Source organism: Liolophura sinensis, chromosome 7 (genome assembly GCF_032854445.1).
Source record: "Liolophura sinensis isolate JHLJ2023 chromosome 7, CUHK_Ljap_v2, whole genome shotgun sequence".
Taxonomy (NCBI): domain Eukaryota; kingdom Metazoa; phylum Mollusca; class Polyplacophora; order Chitonida; family Chitonidae; genus Liolophura; species Liolophura sinensis.
The window spans coordinates 58,383,988-58,407,260 of record NC_088301.1 but is presented as its reverse complement, the minus strand read 5'-3'; the positions used below and the strand labels follow the sequence as shown (position 1 = coordinate 58,407,260).

At 38.2% G+C, this 23,273-nt stretch overlaps 2 protein-coding genes across 4 annotated transcripts; one reads left to right on the top strand and one right to left on the bottom strand.

Moving 5' to 3' along the window:
* Nucleotides 1-221: 221 nt before the first annotated feature.
* Nucleotides 222-10,278, bottom strand: LOC135470416 (potential E3 ubiquitin-protein ligase ariadne-2-like). The gene is made up of 15 exons (XM_064749344.1): nucleotides 10,152-10,278; nucleotides 8,485-8,834; nucleotides 7,877-7,944; nucleotides 7,360-7,423; nucleotides 6,677-6,827; nucleotides 6,346-6,467; nucleotides 5,959-6,068; nucleotides 5,053-5,170; nucleotides 4,460-4,510; nucleotides 3,706-3,751; nucleotides 3,201-3,328; nucleotides 2,595-2,738; nucleotides 2,102-2,170; nucleotides 1,757-1,840; nucleotides 222-1,211 (listed from the first exon to the last, which is right to left on the bottom strand). The coding sequence occupies exons 2-15, from the start codon at nucleotides 8,722-8,724 to the stop codon at nucleotides 1,140-1,142; spliced, it is 1,467 nt and encodes a 488-aa protein (XP_064605414.1). The 5' UTR covers nucleotides 8,725-8,834; nucleotides 10,152-10,278; the 3' UTR covers nucleotides 222-1,139.
* A 769-nt stretch (nucleotides 10,279-11,047) lies between these two features.
* On the top strand, nucleotides 11,048-23,214 carry LOC135469600 (uncharacterized). 3 transcript variants are annotated; one of them, XM_064748095.1, is made up of 4 exons: nucleotides 11,048-11,095; nucleotides 14,231-16,368; nucleotides 18,442-18,565; nucleotides 19,459-23,214. In XM_064748095.1, exons 2-4 carry the CDS (start codon nucleotides 14,234-14,236, stop codon nucleotides 20,572-20,574), a joined length of 3,375 nt encoding a protein of 1,124 aa, XP_064604165.1. In that variant the 5' UTR covers nucleotides 11,048-11,095; nucleotides 14,231-14,233; the 3' UTR covers nucleotides 20,575-23,214. The 3 variants fall into 3 exon arrangements, with proteins under 3 accessions (XP_064604165.1, XP_064604164.1, XP_064604166.1); XM_064748094.1 differs by lacking the exon at nucleotides 11,048-11,095 and adding an exon at nucleotides 11,558-11,592; XM_064748096.1 differs by lacking the exon at nucleotides 11,048-11,095 and adding an exon at nucleotides 11,846-11,961.
* The last annotated feature ends 59 nt before the right edge of the window (nucleotides 23,215-23,273 follow it).

The window sequence follows — 23,273 nt, the reverse complement described above, 5'->3', positions numbered from 1 at the left end:
TACGAGGTTTGTCTTACTTAATACAAAGGATACATAGCTTGATGCATATGAATATCCTACCTGCCTGGCTGGGTTTATTTAGATTGGCATAATATAGTTTCATAAATGGTCTTGGAATGAAGGAAGAAAAAGAAGAAAAACAAAAAAAAAAAACAACAAAAAAAAAAAAACACAAGCACATCAGGAAGTACCAGGCCATCCCAGTATACTTTTAGATGTAGGATTTTTACACAATCATTTGAAGATCTTATATCTTATTTAAGTTTGCAACCTGTACTTCACAACACTATCTACAATCAGGTATAGGCTCTGGACATAAACATCTCTTTAATTAAAGACATTCTCCTTCAGACAACGTATGTACATGTAGGTTGGATTTTCACCTTGGATTTTACATACATGTACATGGATATATTTATCTACATCCATTCCACTGCCACACAGCAACACCAAACCAATCCGACATCAAACAATGACCAGCATAATAATGTAAACATTTTTCATACTATGCTTCAACAATGAGATTTTCTCTAATATTTTCATCATTCAACACCACAGCAGGATATTGTTTCACACTTTCACCTCACTACTTTGTACTTCTTCAGTACTGACGATACAGTTTCACACTCACTTGCTACATGCCTTGCCTTCACAGCATATCCTTACCTCTACTTACACAATTTTCAATATCATCCTTTCTTCAGCTTAACAAGTACCTGTGTACAGTTCCTTGGTCAGCATGAAGGTCTGCCTGGCCTAACCCGTAGCAAACAGATATGTCAGCACGCCAATAATGGCAAGGTGTAAAACTATAACAAATTTGCACAACAGGCCACAGAACCAAATGCTTCAAAAGCAATACTCATCTCTGACTTCACATTTTTGGTCAACAACTGTTCATGTAACTATCAATATTAAATCCAAACAAAATCACAATTATGACTATTTTAAACTTTTTCTCTAAGCTGTGTTATTTTGTAATTTTTTTTCTTGCCCCCCCCCCCTTTTAAGCCTTCTCTCAAACTTTACACACACATTACTATTTAACATTTTTCAAAAAGTTAACCAGTTGGCTGCAGATTTGTTCCAAAGTTTTACTTCACTACAATATGCAATCCATTTGCTAGCATATGTTGACATCAGACTTCCAAGAAATCTTTGAGAAGTGTTTGTCGGCCCTTCTCAGCAATATCCATTTGGTTTTCTAGGTCCTGTAACAAAAATACAAATACTCAGCAAAAATCAACAACAATACATCCCAAATATGCCACCCATAGGCAAAACAATAACCTAGAAGACAAATCCTATCGTACATGTATATCTTCACTATAGATGAGTGAGTGAGTGAGTGCTTGGGGTTTAACGTCATACTCAACAATTTTTCAGTCATATGACGACGAAGGAATCATTAGGGTGCATGTACATGTAATGTGCCTCCTTGTTGCAGGACGGATTTCCACCGCTCTTTTATTTAGTGCTGCTTCACTGAGACGACTTACCGAAGGCAAGTAAGCTGCCCCGCCCGAGCCATTATACTGATACGGGTCAACCAGTCTTGCACTATCCCCTTCATGCTGAACGCCAAGCGAGGAAGTTACAACTTCCTCTTTTAAAGTCTTAGGTGTGACTCGATCAAGGATTGATCCTGGATCTACCAGTCCCGAAGCGGACGCTCTACCAACTGTGCTATCCGGGCCGGTGACTCACCATAGATGAAGAGTAGTTTAAATGTATATGTATTGATGCAAACCCTTACCCCTCTGTCAGTTATTTCAGCTCGTTCAACTTTCCAAGACAAATTCTCTACTTCTGCTTCCAGCTGGGCTTGCTGATATTCAAACTGAAAATGAAAGAGAAGAAATAACTCAAAGTTATTAAAAGCCAATACCAGTCTTACAATACCACACTGCACCCGTCTACCTAGCAAAGGCGCATCATTAAGACTGTTATGGCTAAATAACATTTTCCACCAGATTTTGAAAAGACTTCTCTTTCCATGTTCGCTAACACAAGAAATTACCAGAAGTTTACACAATAACCTGTTTGCAGGACAACACAGTTCATTCATACGGATAATATATTAATACTGCTATTTACTTACCAACTGTTTTCTACCACCTTTTTCCAAGTAATAGGCATAGGGATATGTGTATTGAAGGGTGTACCGGCACTGAAAAAATAAACATCACATTAACAGTGTTTATACATGCAAAATAAACCAAACAGTGAGCCATGCTCCCTACAGGATTCCCCAAACTTATTGCAAAAGTACATCAATGAACATGTGTACTGACTCACAGAAAAACAGAGAGAAAGAAGACTATCATACTGAACCATCATCATGGGTATTAAAGCTATTTATTAATATGCAAAGATGTTTTTAGATAGACCTTGGAATAAAAACATACCTTGAAATGTTAGGGAATAGCAGACTGACTCTAAGTGACATGGACACATGGGTGGATGTCCCCTAATTCAAGATATGTAAATGTTTAAGCTATGACATTAATACTTAACATACGCTTGAGGTAAGTTGTCCAACTGTTTACGACATCTATAGGTGTGGATCAGTCCTTACAACACAGAAGGCTTACCTTCTTCAGGAGTGTGGCAGCATCTAAGAGATACTGCCAATCAATCCAGGTGCCTGCATTGTTCATTACTTTCTCCTGGATCCTTGATGTTATCTTACAAAATGTCTGCTCTTCCAGTTTAAGACTTTTGGCATGGTTTTCCCACTGAAAAGACCACACAGAGATAATGAGAATCATATTTCATTAAAATCTTCAAAAAAGGCTTACAAGCTGGGCTGAGTTGTTCGAAAGTGTAAATAGCTCATACTGGTTTTAAGTCATGTTTTGCATTTAAAATTTTAGCCTATCTCAGCAGTCAATGCAGTTCTCCAAAGTCAAAGTTTAACAGCAGCAGTTTTAGTTCATATTTAATAAACTGGTACAGAATTTGTTTTAGGTTAAGTACAAAAGTTGAAGACTTGGCTGAAAGTTAAATCTGGTATTAAGTCTTAAACCAGTTTTGAAGATCCAGATCTTGAAGATAAGATTTAAATCGGAGGAACGGCCATGTGAATCTGACAAGATCCTATTTTAACACATGCAGGAATAATATATCACTTCAGGACAACTTAACGTAACACCAAACATGGAGCTTTAACACGATGCCAGATGAAAAACTTTTTTTACCCTTTCAAAATAAAAAAGGTACTTTTTGAGAGCTTCCCTAGCCTGCACCAAAACAGACTCATTGGCAATGTTTGGGTTTTCCTTGTATCTGCTACATTCATAGTATTCACTTCCATGAGTTTTCCAGTCTGTAAAAGAGCAAAGAGTTACATACATCATTAAAAGTTTATTTGTAACACTGCACACATTCACAATGATTTAGCTGCTTATCAGTGCTTCCTATCTAATGACATTGATATGATATCCTAACCTGTGCTGAACATGTGCATAGATGCTCTGTAGTGAAGTCTTATTCCAATCCACCATTCCCCACTGACAGCCTTACCAATATCATATACATGAGTTACATGTGCATACCTCGATAAACAATACATAAGACTTTGAATCAAAACTTTTACAATGCTATGACATAGTTTAAAAATTAAAAAAAAAACAAAAAAGCTCAGCACACAAAACATTATTTATTCATTACAATAATTCTTCATGAATAAGAAATAAACTTTACCTTGTAGACACATCCAGCAAAAGTCGTATTTGCATCTGCAACATTGCTGAAACACGCATAAAATTCTGATATATATAGGTGAAATGCAATGCTTTTGCTGAAAAAAATATTTACATTTGTGCTATATTACATTTCACATAAAACCCTTTGTTTGTGATGTTGAAATGGTCTCCTTCATTCATGCCTCATAAAACCTACATGGAACAGTTTGTATGATAATGTCAACCAGCAAAGGATTGTCAGGACAACTAGAACGTCATGATGTTCAAAATTCAAAGGGAGACAATTCTGGTGTTTTGAACAAGGTATGGATTATTACTTTAATCCAAACAAAAAATACACATCTAACACAATCATCAACATATATTTACTATAATAACTCCATATCTGAAGGCCCCACTGAAATTAAAATGGGAGAGGTAAATCCCACTGAAATAAAGTCTTTTTTTTTTGTATAGATCAAATGACAGGCTGAGTGGCTTGAATAAAAATGCTTAATAAATAAAGGTGCAGTTTATCCTGGATTTATGACAATTTTTTCTCCAGAAATCACCTAAATTGCATCTCCAGTGATATAAATGCCGAGAGCTTCTGGGGCCTAGGTAGCCACTGGACTCTCGCCTAATGGGCTGGGATACTACTTCTGCTGTCTCAGCACCCTAAATTTTATAATGTTCCACAGCTCCTGTTAAAGCACTATAAACTTATCATGCAGAGATATCTAATAACACAATGGGCTTCCCTATAGACTTACCATATGATTACAGCCTCCATTTTTCTCAATGCAAACATGACATTTGGGGCACTACAAAAAATAGATAAAAAAATTATTTCAGTAAAGGTCATCAAAACATTTAACTAAGAGCAAATTAAGACACAAAATGAAATACACTGATGTAGTTAACTCTGCAAGCTTGCTGTTCTGTGACAGAAGAATAACTATGTGGTCTTTTTTGTTCAATTTACTGAATATTCTAAAAGCAACTGTTGTCTATTATTCCTTCACAATCCAGCGTACAGAAATGCAATGGAAAATTTTTACCATATGAAAATGGTATTAGCAGTTAGAAAGCAAGTTTATTTTATTTATTTATTTCTTTATTGATGTTTATGCTGTACTCAAGATATTTCACTTATACAACGGCAACCAGCATTGTGTTGGGAGGAAACCTTCCTATGTACAACTGGAAGGAAGCCAGCATGAGCTGTACTTGAACTCACAGCGACCTCAATGGGCCTCCTGGGTCATTGTGCCATGCTTGCGTACTAACCCCCTCAGCCACAGAAACCACATAAGCAAGCAAGCAAAACTACATAAACCAGTGATAACAGAAAGGAAAGTCTTACATCTTTAGTATTAGCACTAATATAGTTGGCAGTCTCTGAGTCATCAGCACACTTCGTCAGCCACCTCTTGATAACCACACAGTCTGTGGGGGCATGGTATTCTATGCCACATTTAAAGCTGGGCAAAATAAAAGAATCATTGAAATCAGAGAAAACAATATCTTCTGCCATAAAGCTATGAATCTCACATATTAAGCCTTATTCTGACTAGGGCGTTTGCACTTATTAGACTGTAAAGTCACCACAGTACCGGCCGATCACAAGATGAAACTGTGTATCTTCGAATGTGTGTGAAATCAGAAACCTCATGAACACAATATTTTGTATATTATTCAATGTTAAAGAATGAAATACATTGCATATTCACTGTCCAAAAGATGCATCTGTATCCCTTTTGGGGCACATTTCACAAAGCACATGTAGCTTCAATGGCAACCAGTACTGTAACTATTATATTGTCATGGTAGTTACGTGAACGCAGCAATACGTGTGCTTTGTGAAACTGGGTCCTGGATTGTATATGAAAGGCCATAATGTCCACTCAGATGTGTTGAGAATTGTAAATTAGTGACGTCAATGGGATAATGTCAAGTAGCAGTCAGTCTGTAACAGCCATCCAACCTTTCTCTTTCTATCAGGACACTGCTTTCACATACTTCAAATCTGACAAAAGATTCCATTTGTGAAAAGACAGAAGTTACCAAACTGCACTCAACCTGCTGTTACAATACATGCATCGGCTGTGATAATCATATTTAAATCAAACTATTTTCCACTAATCAAAACTTATTTGGGCAATGAACATGAATTTACAATAATTATGAACTTTATTCGCCAAGTAATATAAGTACATGTATTTAAATTTACCTTTAAATTAAAATCTGTATAAAATCTCTTATAACTTACCAAAATGAGGTTTTACAGAAGTTGCACTCTACTTTTTTGGCCAGTCCCTGAGCTGCTCGAACAATAACTTCACAATTCGGTCCAGGACAAAACATTAGTTGTGGATGACTCTAGAACGTGAAACATTACATGTATAAACCACTGGAAAGTCAGAAGGACTACTTTGAAGGTAAGGTGAAAATATTTCACACTGTCAACTCAAATTATGTAATTTGATTGGACAACTTTGACTTCTTAATTGTAAAAGTCCTAATACAGAGAAAGGAATCTTGTCCATCAGAACCAGCTAAAATTTCTTCCACTAGCTGACCATATTAAAAAAGTGAAAAACACCAGCGAATACTGTATCACTTCACATACATGTCAAATCTGTGTATATATTCATACCTTCACATGATCACAGAATAGTAGGCGGGTGTATTTTTCTCTCAGTTCAGGCTTGCTCAAGATGCTATACAGGAAGTCTTCCGGAACCAGAACACTGCAGTCTTTTGCCATGCATTCAAGTCCTAAAATAAAGTAACAAAATGTAGTTTCATGGCTGGATTTCATGGCGACGATCAGGTTTATGGGTGGAGAAAACCTTGAAGAGTTTGGAAAAAAAACCCCACCACCCTAACCCAGGTGCATGGCAAAACCTCACTTAAATACATGGTCAAACAAGCAAAAGTTTTCTAACTGCAATCTTAACAATCACGAACATAAATAGGCAACAAACCTGTGGTTATGCCATCCTGAATTTGAATTTGGAAATGCCTATCCCAGCAATCTGTACAAAAATGATGTCCACAACTGAGGTGTTGTAGTTTGTCGGTAGTACAGCGTTCAATGCAGACTGGACAGACATACCCACTACTATCTATTGGTTCCTGAAACAACAAAACATTATGCCTAAAAGCATTTTCTTTTTTCATTCACTTTTTATTAGTCTTTATTTTATTTTTATTTAAGTCTTACAGTTTAGCAGTCAATAAGATAATTGATGCTGATTGCCAGTGTTATTTTCTATTAGACAGCTTTTATACATAAACATTGTACCCGCAAACATGTGGTGATCTCCCCTTATCAACACAGCAAATTTATGAAAATAAATGACAAATATGAATATTATTTATATATATATTTTCCAGTCTATATCTTTGATATAAAAGCCATTTTTGACTGCATAGTTCAAACTGATTCTTTTTATATAAAGCAGTTATAGGCTAAAGATTGTATAAGCTTAAAATCTCAGCATACAGTTTATAACATACACTTTTTTGCCCAAGATGGATAAGGGGACAGAAAAAGTTAAATTTAATTGACCTTGACACAGCCTGTAAAAAACAATAAGGATGTTTTTACCTTTTACTACTGAAAAGAGAAAAGGTTCACCAATAGCCAATAACAAATACAACATACCTGACATGGGACAGCAGGCATGATGTGGGAATCAATTAGTAGTCCATTTGCATCTGCTCTGTACCTGAAACAAAGAGAGGAATTAGTACAGCTACGTGTACCCTGCTTTGATCCTGTACATGTATACATCCACAACACTTTGGGCATATAGTAACATCTACCTGAGTGCCTATCTGTCCAGGCTCTATTGATGAATATTTTTCTGATACTGCACTCATCCTTTCCTACACATAACATCAAATAAATGCCCCATTTGTAAAAAACAATTCTATCCAGCCAGTATACAATTCGTCAAATGTTAAACAGGCAATCTCTTTCATAGAAGCAATCATTCTAATCACAGAAAATTAAAATCACCAATTTTGCACCTATGGGAAACCACTGATCATGAAAATTTGACAGCAGATTGATCTATAAATCTATCTTGTCCCTGTGACACGAGGAAAAATGCATTTTCCACACTAAAATTGGTAGGACTTATCCTGACACATCTCCAAGATCCCCTGTCCATTCTTACCTCACTAAAATACTTTCTCTCTGCCAAGCTTGAGCATGAAGCAGCATTTTTGCCAATGATGGTGCAATCTGTAAGTCAGAATTAAATCAAGAAACAATATAACATGCGACTGCTAGTACCGTACCTCAGAGTATGCATGTAGTATTTTACATCACAGAGGACATTCAACAATCCTGTAAGATGGGTCTTACACAAATTATTCATTTCAGTAGTATCTCAAATTTATCCAAAGAATAGCAAATCACAATAAAATAGGTCACAACTAAAAAATTATAGAGTAATTACATACCCATTCACTTTCAATTGTGTGGATGTCAAATTAATAATTATGGTATCACACCATACATGTAAACACATTCTACATTATACAATGTGAGGAGTCTACTAATTAAATCCTTTGCTTTACACAAACATTGGTTGTACCAAATTAAGTACCTCATGATTTGCCACTACATACACAAAGTTTCCATGACACTTTTTCTAAATGGATATGACTTCTCTTGTCACACTGAGCTTAATTCATAGAAACAGAACTTTCCTGTACATGGAATTTATAGTATGCAACAACTTTTGTACAAGTCATGGATATTCTAACTACATGTACTTGCCTTCAAATTGCTACTCAGAGCCTCTACTTCTTCATTTAAAAACCTTTCGATATCTTCCTCTTGAAGAAGCTCAAACTCAAAGTATTCGGGGTCATCACTTTTGTGGGGTTTATCGAGGTCAAGATCATCTGCATCATTGTCATAGTAGCCCCCATATACATCCTCCTCATCTTCCATGTGATCAGACTGGTCATAGTCTGATTCATCATCTGAACCCTGACTCGTGATCATTGCAGACATACTGCCTCTTGCAGGCCAAGGCCCCGAGTCTGCTCACTTCTACAGGTCTCTCTTTATCTTTAACTTCAGTCACAAGGCACTAACAAACTTCGTGTCTTGGAAAATCCGATCTGTACAGAATAAGAGCAAACTACATATAGATTTTATTTAAGAGCCTTAGTGCTATAAGTGCTAATCTTTCAAGGAAACTGCAATTTAACACAAGAAATGGCAACAAAAAATTTACAAAAAAAGGAAGGCTAAACAGTAAACAATGTTAGAATATTGTCAACATTGTGTAATAAAGATAAATTGTACGTAGGAATTCCCTTTTTTGTGATTTAATGGATTGCACTATGCACATCTACACTTTGTGAATGAATGAATGAATGATTGTGGCTTAACGCCACATCGGCAATATCTCAGCCATATCATGGCGAGTTTACACTTTGTGAGAAGAACATCACTTATTTATTTATTTGATTGTTGTTTAATGCCAATCAGGACAATAAGATATCAGCAGGATGAAAAGAATATGCTTTTTTTTTCACTTATGTAATAATTTCCAGTGATCAGTGTATCTATAAATCCAGTTTGAGGTTTCACAATTAGTTATTACTAGATTCTAAAAGCAATTACTGCATAATAATCACCATGATTAGTCAAAGTGCAATTACACATGTTGTGTGAGTGAACACTGTAACAAGCACTGATCCATGTTCATTCCAGTATGAAGTAAATAAAGTGTAGAAAGACATCGCATCGTTAAATTTGTGCCAAACTGGACATGAAGTAATCACTGCTTTGAGAATGGATATATTTATTTCATTCTCTGTTCAATTATTTTCAATCTTATCAGAGTTTCAGGGGCCTAGACAAACTCTGGATCATCGCCAGGTTAGATGTGACAGTGTCCCTAACCCTGATGCCTGAATCATTTAATTAGTCAACGTTCATCTAATACAGAAACAGATTCTTAGATTTGAAAGTTTGAAATGAAAAAAAAAAACATGACACTTTTCGCCTCATACTAAGACTTCTGAGCTAATTTGGATTAACAAACTAATAAGGAAAGAGGTTTCATAACTTTTGCTCAATATCATGACAGATGGCAGGGCCACATTGGTTCACGTTCGACTGCCAGGAACGGAAAGTCATAATATATAACTATGTACCATAAAATGATGACACCAAGCACATCACATTACGCCTAAGCCATAAACATGTACACTTATTTCAGCATCGAGAGCAGGATACTAGAAGATTGTGTAATGTGGAATATGAAACAAAAACTAACCCACATTAGACACAGAAGGCTAAAACCACACATATTCTGAGAACCAAACCAAACAAAGCTGACACTGACAGACGCCATTGTGTCGTGATACTGTCAAAATTAGTCACAAATATTTGAAATCTTCCAGAGCCGTGATTTCCCTCATACCTACCCTCCAACAATTATTTGCGGTTGTGAAAAACTGTAAATACACTTCTTTCTTTGAGTCCTTTATCCAGAAATGATAAGTCGACAGCTGAGGAAGTTCTAACAACACAATAGGCAACACACAAACCGGAGGTGACGTCGGAAATGACGCCAAGTTGACTGGTACGCTGTCCAGCATCTGTCAGGGTAGCCCACTGAGTAGCTCCTCACTGGGACCAGTCACGCTGGCCAGTGACCAGCGTTAGGACTGATTCTCGTTTACACCAACCAAAAATCCTTAAAAACTCACACAACGGAAGTGTAGTTCATCTATATAGCCCTGCATATTGCATGTAGATTTAGATGACTATCTCAGCAATACTTTATGAATTTGCTTTCATGATCGGCTATGGAAGTATTTTACACAAATTAACCGTATTAATAGGCAGTATATTTGTTAAAAAGGAGAAAAGGCTATGTGTGGCTCACAATGACCATAGCTGCAAAACTTCACGAGTTTTCTTTCAATAGGGTTAGATCGACAATAATGCTGATATAGGCCTACAGTTGTTAACTGAGCTGATTGAAAAACAGTAACAAAACAACACAGTAATGCAATGATATAGTCATACATTAGCTCTATGGGGCTATGTATATGTGGACCCATAGAGCTATGGCCTACACATACATGTGTGCATGTAAAGGTGACAACTAAAGCTAATAAATTAATGGCTTTGCCAGATATTATATACATAATGGTAACAAAATTGGTGAGGGACCGGAAATATCGCATGGACAAACGGACTGCGTTTTCTTTCGGAATGTTAAGTTGATGTAAGCGGTATGGTCGTAGCCGGCAGAATAAGTCTCATACTACGGCGGATACGTGCAGATAAAGTTTGCGTCTCCCTAAATCTGGGTTAGCGGGATGTCACGAACTATTGCATACATGATTCCTTGTCGTAATATGTACGTGCACATTAGTTTGAAAACTCAAATGAATGTAATACTTTTTCTTTTCCAGCTTTTTCAGCAAGTATACTCGTGTAAACTGTGTATCTTGCAACCTACCTGCTTATAAGTGTCACCAAGGCCTGCACACTACTCTATGTATGTTCCATGCGTTTGTTTTAGTTTAGGCTATAATTTACAAATGATGAATTTAATCTATGAAGAGCATGTTAAAAAAAAACTTAATTTTTTGGGTGATGTATAAAAGTTAAGTATGAGTGTAACAACTCAGTTATTATCCTCAATGTACTATTTGTTCTCTGTTACTAAAATAGATTTCTAGCGTAACGGATATGCGTGTAGGTAAACGAACCCGATCGTACAAGTAGGCAGCAGCACAACGGCATCAGTAAATAGATCTATAGCAACTTTGTATAAATCAAAAGTAGAAAATGTACGAGTGTGTCTTCCGGTCTTTTCATCTAATGTCGTCCATGGCAGTGTGCGAATTTTAGGTATGGTATGACCCCAAATTGTTTCTTTGGTTTGAGGCATTGCATTCAGATAATATTCTTTGTGTTTTACGAGAAAAAGGGCGACAAAAGACATTTTATTTGCCGTAAGAAGTATGTTATGACCTGCAACAAACGCAGGCGTGTGTGTCTACTGATAGTAACAGTGTACCTTCGCCATTTTGAGGCTGGAACTAAGTGCCTGGGCGAACCTTCAATCCTTTAACGGATCACTGTCATCAGCCGTCGATTCCTGAAGCTCATCAACATATAGTTGCGATAGAATTGACACGTAGGGAGATTACTGGTAATAAGATGTTAACGGAAACGGAGGCGAAGCACATACACTAGTGCGGCCTCGGACACTTTTTAGTGAGTTGCAGCCAAGAAATAGCACTACAGCAGTTATCGTGTTATGACCACTTACTTTTAGCCCTCCTTGGTTGTATGCAGACCTTCTGACTTTATCTGTACAGTCTAGCCAAGTTTGATATTTCGTCTGTACAGTAGGCGTATTCATTACCGTAAAAGTCTCCCTACTGTTGACCGTTGTTTACACCTGGGAAATGACAGCCAGGGCCAGCGTGCACAACATCTTAATTTGCTTGCCATATCAGTTCTGTTCCCAATTTGGGGTGTATAGAAAACCTCACACCCATAAAATGAACTGTGTGATGACTGAGAAATAGGACTGTGTTCACAGGTGACAGAGCGCTGGGCACGATAGCTCAGTTGGTAAAGAGTTTGATTTGTGGGTGGTAGGCCCAGGTTCAGTCCTGGACCAGGTCACATTTAAGACCTTAAAGGAGGAAGTTGTAACTATCTCACTTGGCATTCAGAATAAAGGGCTTAGTTGACTTTGTTAAGTTGTCTCAGTGAAGCAGTGCTAGAGAAAAGAGCGGTTGAAATACGTACTGCAAAAAAGAGGTACAATACATGCACTCTGAGGACTCATTCGTTGTCATATCACTGGAAAATTGTTCAGTAATGTTAAACTCCAAGCACGCACTCACTCACCATCCACAGAGCCTTTTCATGTCTTCATGGCTGAGTCATGGCACAGGACTCACATACATGTAGTTTATAAAACTTGATAGTTTCTTCATATTGAAAAAATAAACAGGTTCAATAACAAGTGGCACATCAGTAATATATTTCGGTAAAACATTCATTGATTTTGTTGCAGAAACATCAGTCATTTAAGGAATATGGTAAGAGCCTGAGACCTTGGTCTAAAGTTGGCTGGTATGCTGATATGCAGGAACCACTGACCACCCTAGACCCGGGAGGGGGGGCCTATGTGGCTCAGTTGGTTAGCGTGCTAGCGCAGCTTAATGACCCAGGAATTCCTTACCAAGGCGGTCGCTGTGAGTTCAAGTCCAGCTCATGCTGGCTTCCTCTCCTGCCGTACGTGGGAAGGTCTGTCAGCAACTTGCGGATGGTCGTGAGTTTCCCCCGGGCTCTGCCCGGTTTCCACCCACCATAATGCTGGCTGCCATCATATAAGAGATATATTCTTGAGTACGGCGTAAAACACCAATCAGAAAAATAAATAAATAAATTAGGCCGAGGGCTATGTGGACCCAATTGCAGTATAATGCTTACAAAGAGGTACATCCTCATTCTTTTCTGATGCATGCGTGTTAGATTCCTCCTGAATACACGTAAAGCACGGCAATTCTGAAGGTTTAAATATTTCCACACTTGGCTACTTGGCTTTACATCACCATTCTCCTATAAGTCAAGTTGAGTCGAAAATAGGGTCACATTTAGCAGGTCACCATGCCCTGCCATATTTTTAAAATCTGATTCAGTGAGGTTGACATAGCATGTGAGCATAAGTCAGAACTTTAAAGCTGTTGAAAGATCTCAGCTGAGATCCTTGGCTAACATGTTATCTTTGTGTGTGTTATGTCTTAAGTGTGTTATACTGAATAAGTTTGTTTCATAGCAGAAAGCCGAATCAGCATTTCACAAATCTTAAAAGTTCATTAATGTTTAGGCAATATAAGATGGTGTCTCTTGCAAAGTAATTCTGCAAACAATGTGATTTTATGATAGCTGCAAATGATCAGCAACTATCATCATAGATTTAGCCAGAATTTGAAATCAGGGAGTCTCATTTCCAGTTTTTCTCCTATCTTTCTTACTTCTGAGTCTCCCATGTTAATTTTACCACAAATGTGTCTTAAAGACGCAAAAACATCTCCCCAGGTAAACCTATAATTACCATGGTAAAATCACGCCTTTTAGCCATGTTAGTTTGCAAGAGCCTCTGACATGTCCAAACTCCCCGATTCAACTTATTTAAGTTTTGTAGGAATATGATGGATAAGAACAAGATGAAGTTTAATGAATAGTCCATAACAGAAATTAAACTGCCAAGTACTTGATTTAAATGTTGATTTAAAGAATCTAAATTATTAGCATAATTATTTTTCCTCTTCAAGTTGTTTAGTTGGGCTATAGCCTATTTTTTAGCATCATTTAGGGTTTTCTTTTTTGGTACCAGGCCCTAGTCAGATTAAAGTTTTTATACAAAATAGTTTTGATTTATTCTCTCATTTTGATTTGTAGCAATTGCTGATTTAAACTCCATGAGGTAATTAACTGGTATTTTGTATCCTTTTTTTTTTGAAAGAAAATGTATGAAGATATGGACTACAGTGGGTCACAGGATGGCTGGGGTGGTTGGCAGAATACTCGAAAGCGCCATTTACCCAATCCCTCATTTGAAGGCCAGTACCGAAGACCACGGCTTGATAATTCTCAGCAGTCCCAGAATACATCTGTTCCACCATTATTACCACCCCCATTGCCACCAATCAAGCAAGTTTCTGAACTACCATCAGCATTTTTAGAGTTCTCTCGCAGGCTGTACAACTCAACCATAGCTGATTTGGGTCTTGAAAACCCAGTGGATCTATTTAATGATACAGCTGGAACAAGCAGACAGTCATTTGATTATGGACATGGGAGAAGTAATGAAAATTCATTCTCAAGGACTGGGTCTGAAGGTAAAAGATGGAGTACACTGAAATCCAGTTATAAGCAGGAAAATAGTTGGGGTGGATACAGCCAGCAGAAGAGTGAAGGTCAAGACTATGGGTCTCAGAGAGGACGTTTCTCAGGCGGAAGAGGTCGCTCATTTGGATCAGCTCAGTGGGATCCACGTGGGGGCAGAGGCTGCGGGGGAGACCAGCAGAGAGCCAGAGGTAGAGGGAAACTTATGAATGCCACTCGTGGGGTAGGTAGGGGTGCTGGTAGAGGAACAAGAGGGTCGCAGAAGCATACAGTTGGAAGAGAACCAATTAGAGATCAGAGCATGGTGCACAATAATTCCAATTTAACAGTGGCAGAGAAGATTCGTCGATTTTGTGGCTTTCTCAAACAAGAGCCAATAAAAGTGAATGCCATACAAACAATAGAAAATGGACTAACTAGCAGCAAACTCCACTTGACAGCTGACTACTCTGTAGAAGAACTACTAAAATACAGTTCTCTTACTAAATTCACAGGGTGCTTCACCCTTGGTGGTCATTTTATAGTGAGAGCAGTTGGACCAAGTAAAAGGGAGTTAAAGCATGAAATCTACACAAAAGCTCTGGAAATCTTAACGACAAAGTCTGTCGTTGAAATTCTTTGCTTGGTTGACCCTGGTGTAGAAGCTTTGCGCAGCCAATTGGGGAATGTCAAAGATGAAGAAATAACTGGAGAATGGAATGATGTCAGTTCTATACCTGATACTGGAGGTGCTTCTGATTCAGTTGACACCAAACCAAGGTTAGAGTCCCTGTTGAGATACATCAGAGATAACCCAGTAATAGCTGAAAATTGCATTGGGGTTGTGGAGCAGTCACTGTCACAGTCACGATGCGGTCTTAAAAGTGAATTCACTTGTATTGCTCACACACAGAAAAGTGGTAAACGTGTTTTTAAAGGCATTGTGTGTTTAGGTCATGTCCCAATTGCCCATGGACATGGACTAAATAAGAGAGATGCTAAACATGATACATACACTAATGCTTTAGCAGCCTTGAAAACAAGATCAGTGGAAAACTTATTGTCAGGTAGAAATATTGAGGGATTTTTACGAGATGGCTGTTGGGAAGAAATGGAATATTTTCCAATAACTACAGAGAAGAGCGCAGCAAAGAAGGCAAACACAGCAGCTGCGATGGCTGCCCTTGAATTGTGCAAATCACCTAACCTGACTCAGCAGATGGCTTGCCTTTGTAGCACTTTAAGGGATACTCCAGTGAAAACTAACAAGGTTAACAGTATTGACTGTTTGTCTGTCCAGATTGGGTTAACCCCTGTGTGCTATTATAAGAAGTTATTATCGGAAAATGAGCAGCGTTTTTTACGATGTGAACTCTATATCAATGATATTCTTGTTGGTTCAACCGATGCCACTACCAAAAAGGATGCACAAATAAAGACATATGAACAGGCTTTTGACCTCCTGACCTCCAGTCCGTCACATGCCATCATGAAGAATCAGCCAAGAAAATCTTTTTCTGACAATGATTCTGACATACTGGAAAAGGTAGTTAAGGGGGCTGGCAAACTTGGAGATTCTAACTTAGATCGCCTCAGCCGTCTAGATATAGATGTGTATGAAGACTGGAAATCACCTGATGATCTAGTGGTTATGGAGTTTGCAGACTGGACCATAGATCGAGAGAGGAATGCATTTAATATCCTTATTCGCAGTGCAACGTTTAGTGGGCTGCTTCTAGAATGGAGTTTTCCAACAAAGCAGGCTCTACACAACGAGTAAGTAAATGTGCAGATTACTGACGAATTGGCATGTAAGGGCAAGTTGTGGCCTACTGGTTAAAATGCTTCTCTCTGTGGTGTTGGATAAATGCCAGCTTTCAACAGGCAACCCTTGATATTCTGCTGTTTCCACTGTCCTTACAGTAAGTCATTGGTTGTGAAACATGATCAGAGGGCTGTTTCTCAGAGGGTCGTAACATCACGCCGGCCTAATTATACTGATGGCATAAGCCGCATTGGTATTTATCAACTGGCGTAACGTTACAACCACTAAGAAACAGCCTCCAGCAGCATCCTTAGGGCAGTTTCGGTGGTCTTGTGTGAAGTATGGTGGAGGTCATTTGCCTTCCACCAGAATGTCAAGATAGCTCACCCGCAGGTGAAACTTCATGGCACACATTGGAAAGATATACAGAAATTTGGCAAAAGCTGGTGGTTCTGGTTTCTTCAACTTTAACAAAGGAAACTATTTGCCTCCTTGGTCTGTGGCCGAGGGCGTTATCATGCTAGCCTTGGCTCAGTGACCCAGGAGCCTCTCACCACTGCTGTTGCTGTGAGTTCAAGTCCAGCTCCTGCTGGCAAACTCTCTGGCAAACTCCATCAGCAACCTGCGAATGGTCTTAGGTTTCCCGTGGGCTTGCATGGTTTCCTCCCACCATAATGCTGGAGCTTTGGTATAAGTGAAATATTCTTGAGTATGGCATAAAACGTCAATCAAATAAATAAAAATAAAGAAAGCTGCAGATGTTTCCCCTAGGCCCTGCTTGGTTTTCCATCCACCATAAGGAAACAGCAGAATATCAAGGGCTGTCGTGTAAGTGACATATTCTTAAGTCAAAAATATAAATAAATAAAGCCTGTGTATACATTTGTCGATCTGCTCCTATTTAATTTTTGGCGTTGAAAACTGGATATTTTCAGTGAAAAAAATTTGTTTTTACTGACTGAAATAACTATGCTCAATTTGGTTGATAAAACGTGAAAAAACTGGATTTATAGAGCTAGGCTAAACCGTTCTAAAACAAGTTAAAAACTTTTATCAGGTAATTTGTCATTACAACTCTATACATGGTCCAGTTTCTGTTACCCAGCCACTGCACATCCATGCAAGTTATTTGGGCTCTTAACAATAAACTAGGTGATTATGACAGATGGTGCCTTGGCGTCCTGAGCATTATCCTGGTAGCATATAGTGTTTCACTTTTTCAGTTAAAAACAAAAACAGGGTTATAACAGTCAATGTGGAGGTGACGTGATAGATGGCGCTGTCTGTAGTTGTCCTCTCATTACATGGTCGGTCAGTGGTAAGATCTAGCTGTGTGTTGCAAAAGTGTCAAGTCAGCAGAATCAGAAGACATACCCATTCAGATTCAGTCCCCAACCAAATAAACATTGAGCTATGTAATTTGACTATCTGTGCTACCATCAGCATGAAATCAGAGAAAATGAAGACGTTATTTTTTTAAAAAGTTTATACATAGTCTAGTGCTCTGCTTTAATTGTGGAACTTGTACGGAACATCATCTTGAAAATTCACAGAATATAGGATCACAGATTGCAGAAATGATACATGTGCATGATTGCACACACTGGAGTCAAACAATGCTGAAAATCAGTTCTGTATGAACATGTAGCTAATATGATGACCAGGCTAATGAGTAGTGAATGCAGTTTTTCAGAACCAAAAGCTCTACATCCTTGCCTTCAGTCTCAGAAGGGTCACACTGAAGATTATGTGTACTTTGCAGTAAAAGGGTTTAAATTATAGGGAAGTAATCTGTTAGCCCCCTGGTTTCTTTTCATTTCTGAAATTATATACTGTCACTGTATTTTGATATATAAAGAAAATTTGTGTGTTATTTATTTATTATAATGCTTTGAAAAGCACTGAGTTTAGTTTATGTATTTTTCAAACTATGTATGTTACCCATACATGAACATGTGTGTAACATTTACTGCGATATTTGTTTAGAGGCTTACATGCATGTAGTTCAAAGGTCATAATATCTTATTATACGTGTATGTATGTTGCCTGTGAAAATTACATTTTATTGTATTTTATATTTTCAGGTGCACTGTCACTCTGCAAAAATCAATCTCTAGCAACTATGTTTGTACGTCCAAAATGTCTGCCCGAAACAAAGCTTGTGCTGATATCTTGAATCAGTTTTACAGCTGTGCACCAGTTATTCAGGTAAGTTTCTGTGAAACTGTGAAAGAGCACTTGATTCAAACATATGGCAACCTACCTTTAACCAATCGATCATGAGACAACATCTGTCAAACTCAAGTGATAATACTAAATTCCACACCTTACAATTACTGTAAGTGGACAAATTACCTACTGTTGTGCCAAGGCACCACAAGTAAAATTGTAATGATTTCATTTCAATGTGAAGATGTGTGAAATAACTAATACGGATGAAACAGTGTATGAGTAAGCTGATTCTATATGTATGCTAGACTATCCCTGATTCGGTGTCTTGGAAATGTGTAATATACACTCTCCATAAATCCTGCCCCATACAAGCAGCCACTCATCACAGTGAAAATACAGCTGTATTTTTGTGGTATAATTTGTGGATTTATGCCCATTCTTTGGCCTGTTTGTATTTGAATGATGGTTGGCAGGACAATAAATCTGAATCCACTAGCATAAAGATAACTGTGATACATGGATAGCGACCATACATGTACATATATGTAGGAATCAACACTGGTTAGTACAGTATGTGATATAAAGGGTAGAATATGCACTTTTCATATAAAAATACTTCATTGATCTTCGGAATGATCTACTTCTTTCACACACGTCATGCAGAAGAAAACAAATTTCTTCAGATATTTTAAATCTGTGTTGGCTGTTGAAAATGCCAAATTATTTGGCATTAGCCATATTGAGAATGGAACATTATTTGCCCTTTAGGTTCAATACTTTATGTTGAGCGCAAAAAAAGTTTGTCTTGGCCAGTGGCTAACTGCGGCACAGGTTCATCTATCCATGAATGTTAAAAATACAGTATTTTTCAGAATTAAGTTCAATTTTTCAATAATTAATGAATTTATTGTTTTACTATCTTATACAAGACTCAGAGACAAGATACTGGACCCTTATTATCATGGGAGGATTTGGAAGCAGGTTCTGCAAGTTGGACTATCCCACCCAGTGGTGCAGCCCAGTCTTTTATAGGGGAAGGAGAACTAAGACCAGAACAAGAGAAAACTGTGAAATATGCATTTCACCTTCTAGAGGAATTTGAAAAAAGAAACACCCTGGAAGAAATGTCCTTTGGTCCAGGAATACCTGAGCTTGTGTCTAAGGCTATAACACGGTATGCAAAGCACATAAAGTTGAGAGTTGACCTGCGCCATACAGGTGGTAAACCAACATCCATCCATGTCTTCAAGAGGGTGTCAGCTGCAGAAATAGTTCAGTACTTAACTGAAAACGGTGGCCAAAGTGGAAAATATCGGTTGCTAACAGATGAAAAGAGGCCATATATTCATATGAAGGCCAGTGTGACCAGCCTTGATTCATCTCCAGCCACTGGACATCGTAAGAACAATGGTAGTGCCCAGTTTGGTAAGCATTCTCAGCCAGCGAGGCATACAGTGGGTGGCAAGCAGAAAGAAACCAGTCAGCATTTTGGATTTACAAGTGATTCATCTTTTCAGCATACAGGACAGACACATTATGGATCTAGTTTCAATCAGACTACAAGAGGTAATTCATTTCCTGGATCGAGAGGTCAGGGATTCAGCATTTCTGGGAGGGGCACTGGGAAAGGCAGGGTATTCAGCAACAGTGGGAAAGGTAGGGGATTCAGCAAAACTGGAAAGGGCAGGGGATTCAACAAATCTGTTAAAAGTCTGGGATTCAGCAACATTGGGAAAGGCCAGGGATTCACCAATTCTAGGATAGGCAGGGGATTCAGCAGTTCTGGGATGGATCAAGGCTATAATAATACTGGGAAAAGTCAAAGCTTCACCAGTGGTGAAGACCCAACCTTTGGTGGTGGAGGTCATGATTTCAGCTTTCAAGGACAGAATCAAGACTTCAGTTATAATGATAGTGGTACCAATGACTACACTTGTCAGTGGGAACAGATGGACAGTGGCAACATGCAAATAGGTGCAAAATCATGTGACTTTACCAGTGACCAAAACTTCATTAACTTTGAAGGAAATAATGAATACTTTTGAAGTGTGAAGCATGAAAAAGCAAGATCAGGGACCAATGGCTTTGTTTTCTTTAGTTGAGAACAACTTTGTGTCTCAGTGAATGGTTGAACAGAAATACCTTTCAAGTATTGGTGGATGGTTAATAACTGTGTTCCACTGTCTCGCTGCTTCAAAGAATTTCTGTCTTTTGCAAGTTGTTGGTTTTTACATGAGATCAAGTAAACATAAAATACTGTATATACATGTTAGTCCCTCATCCATCACATGTGATAAATGATTGGTGAAGGATGAACAGGAATTTGGCCCCCAGTGGACGGGCTCTGGTTTTGTTACCTATAGTCAGTACTGCAGAAACAGCAATGTCCCTGTCAGCTCTGCACACTAATGAACACTTAATGCAGACAAATGCCCAAATTCAGTGCTCTGCAACCTTGAATATGATACATGTAGATGTATAAAACACTGATTTAATTAGTTAAGTCTTTAAAGAGTGAAATTGTCTTGGTCATAACATGTAGATGCAAGATTGACTGGGACAATCCTGTTCAGTCAAAGGTGATCTACACAATGTTGGGACAGATACACTTGTTAAACAGCTCGTTAATTTTCCTAAATACTGTTCATAAAAAAAATCATTGGCCAGTCATTGGATTAAAATTGGTTTGTTGCTGTTGTAACTTGGTGCATCTTGAATGCACTGAAACGTCAATTTTCAGTGACATGTTAATTTATTACATTGTTGTAATAAAACAATGACACACGATTTCTGACATTCAATACATAATAGTTGGTACAAGATTTTCAACTTTTGGTTTCACAAATAGTAAAAAAAACTTCCAAATACCAGAGCTCTGCTTTGCCTACATGTACACATTATGGGAATAGCAGTAAATAGTTATGCGAAAGATAGTAATAAACAAAACAGAATTTACATTTTATGTATGGATTTGAAATGGTTTTGTTAAAGAGAGAATTATTCATCTTCAGGGGTAAAAGTGGATTTAAATGTAATGTGAAACACTTATCAACTTTGGCAATTAAGTACATGTACTACGCAAACCTCAGACATACATACACATCAACTATCAGCTGGGCTGTACGTGGAATGGCGTGGCAGTAACCTGCGATTGGTCGTAGGTTTCCCCAGGGCTATGGTGGTTTCCTCATCATAATGCTAGCCACCATTGTATAAGTGAAATATTATTGAGTAATAAAACACCAATCAAATCAAATCTCAGCAGTCAAACTGGCAATTAATAATCTTGGACCAGTCATCAGGTGTAGATTGTAAAAGTGGGGAAAACCATTCTATCAGGTGAAGAACAGCAGAGGGAAGACAATGGCACATGTAATATCAGCAAGGCGTAGCAACATGCAGGGCTTCTGAATGTTCGCATCTAACCTTGCGATTAATCTTGGGTGCTGATGGAAACCTGGGCATTCCAGTTATGAAAGCAAAATTAAAACCTTTTGCTATCGTATATCTGTCAGCTTAAATGTTTATAATCACTTTACACAGTTATGTTGCATGAATCCTTTAAACGCACAGGGTTGCCATTGTTGGTTAAAGTACAAATCTGTTTTACTACATCTTCAGATCAGCCTGCTTTCTCACACAAATGGTGTTTGAAAATATCCACATATTTACAGCAAGGTCTACCAGATTCACTTATTGAGCAGACACCATCTCCAGATCATGCTTTGTATAAATGCAAATGTGTAAACAGCCCATTTTGTCCCACTGATAAAGATACAGTATCATGAGTTCATATTCAAATAGACTGATTTTTGACTGCTTCATCTATTGTAGTACATGCATGAATAGTAAGTAATTTAATGCATTTTACAAGGATTCATTAACATTTTGCTGTTAAGAATACATCTATATTGTAAAACCGAAGCAGTGTTTGGTTCAGACGGTCTCGTGTAGCTTTCGTCAATGGACAAGTACTGTAAATTTGGCAACTTATCCCAAGTTCAGTGTAAAGGTGCCTCCTCAGAAAAATATTGAGTGCACCTCCACCCAGACCTTGCTGCTGCGGATTAAGTTTAATGTAAACTATACCCTAATGTAATAAATTCATGACCCCTAGCTGGATTGGGTCTGCATGAATTCTATATAGTTGCCTACATTGTCCTGTGCAGTTGCCTACCCGTGTTGTCTGGCATATAATGTTATATATGCATTAACAATAATTGGCACTAAACTTTACTGCCACAAACTGGAACTAGTAACATTACAAGGACATTACAAATACCTAACAATGGCCAGATTCACAGACTTATCTGATGTTTAATGCCATGCTCAAAAATTCATCACTCGGCTATCCTGACTGTCGGCAGCACTAGACTTGCACAGGGGGCTTGGACCTGCTGCTAGAAGGCAGTAATGCTCACAAGGATTGGCAATGCTGCTATGAGGCAGACATCCTGTTAGAATCAGTATGTGTACATAGCGGAATAGGATTGGCCTTGCTGCCAGAAGGCAGCTCTGCATGTGTACACAGCAGCCCTGCCAGACCTGGAGGCACTGGGCATCCTGCAGCGAGACTGACATGGTACCTATGTGCATCCTGCAGCAAGATAGACCCGTCGGCAGTATGAGCAGGGGATTGTGCATACTGGATATTAAGGCTGCCCACTATGGCTTCATACATGTTCATATAGGGGTGACGCCAATTGCCTTTAGCTTAATCCTCACTTTAATGCCGAAATGTATT

What these genes read in the sequence shown, in the direction of transcription:
- LOC135470416 (XM_064749344.1), bottom strand. Translation starts at nt 8,724, where the DNA reads ATGTCTGCAATGATCACGAGTCAGGGTTCAGATGATGAATCAGACTAT. An exon ending in TTGCTGGATGTGTCTACAAG is followed by an intron (nt 3,329 to 3,705) that starts GTAAAGTTTATT and finishes GCTCTTTTACAG; the next exon opens with ACTGGAAAACTCATGGAAGT. An exon ending in CTGAAATAACTGACAGAGGG is followed by an intron (nt 1,212 to 1,756) that starts GTAAGGGTTTGC and finishes TTTTTGTTACAG; the next exon opens with GACCTAGAAAACCAAATGGA.
- LOC135469600 (XM_064748095.1), top strand. Translation starts at nt 14,234, where the DNA reads ATGTATGAAGATATGGACTACAGTGGGTCACAGGATGGCTGGGGTGGT. An exon ending in AAGCAGGCTCTACACAACGA is followed by an intron (nt 16,369 to 18,441) that starts GTAAGTAAATGT and finishes TTATATTTTCAG; the next exon opens with GTGCACTGTCACTCTGCAAA. An exon ending in GCTGTGCACCAGTTATTCAG is followed by an intron (nt 18,566 to 19,458) that starts GTAAGTTTCTGT and finishes ATCTTATACAAG; the next exon opens with ACTCAGAGACAAGATACTGG.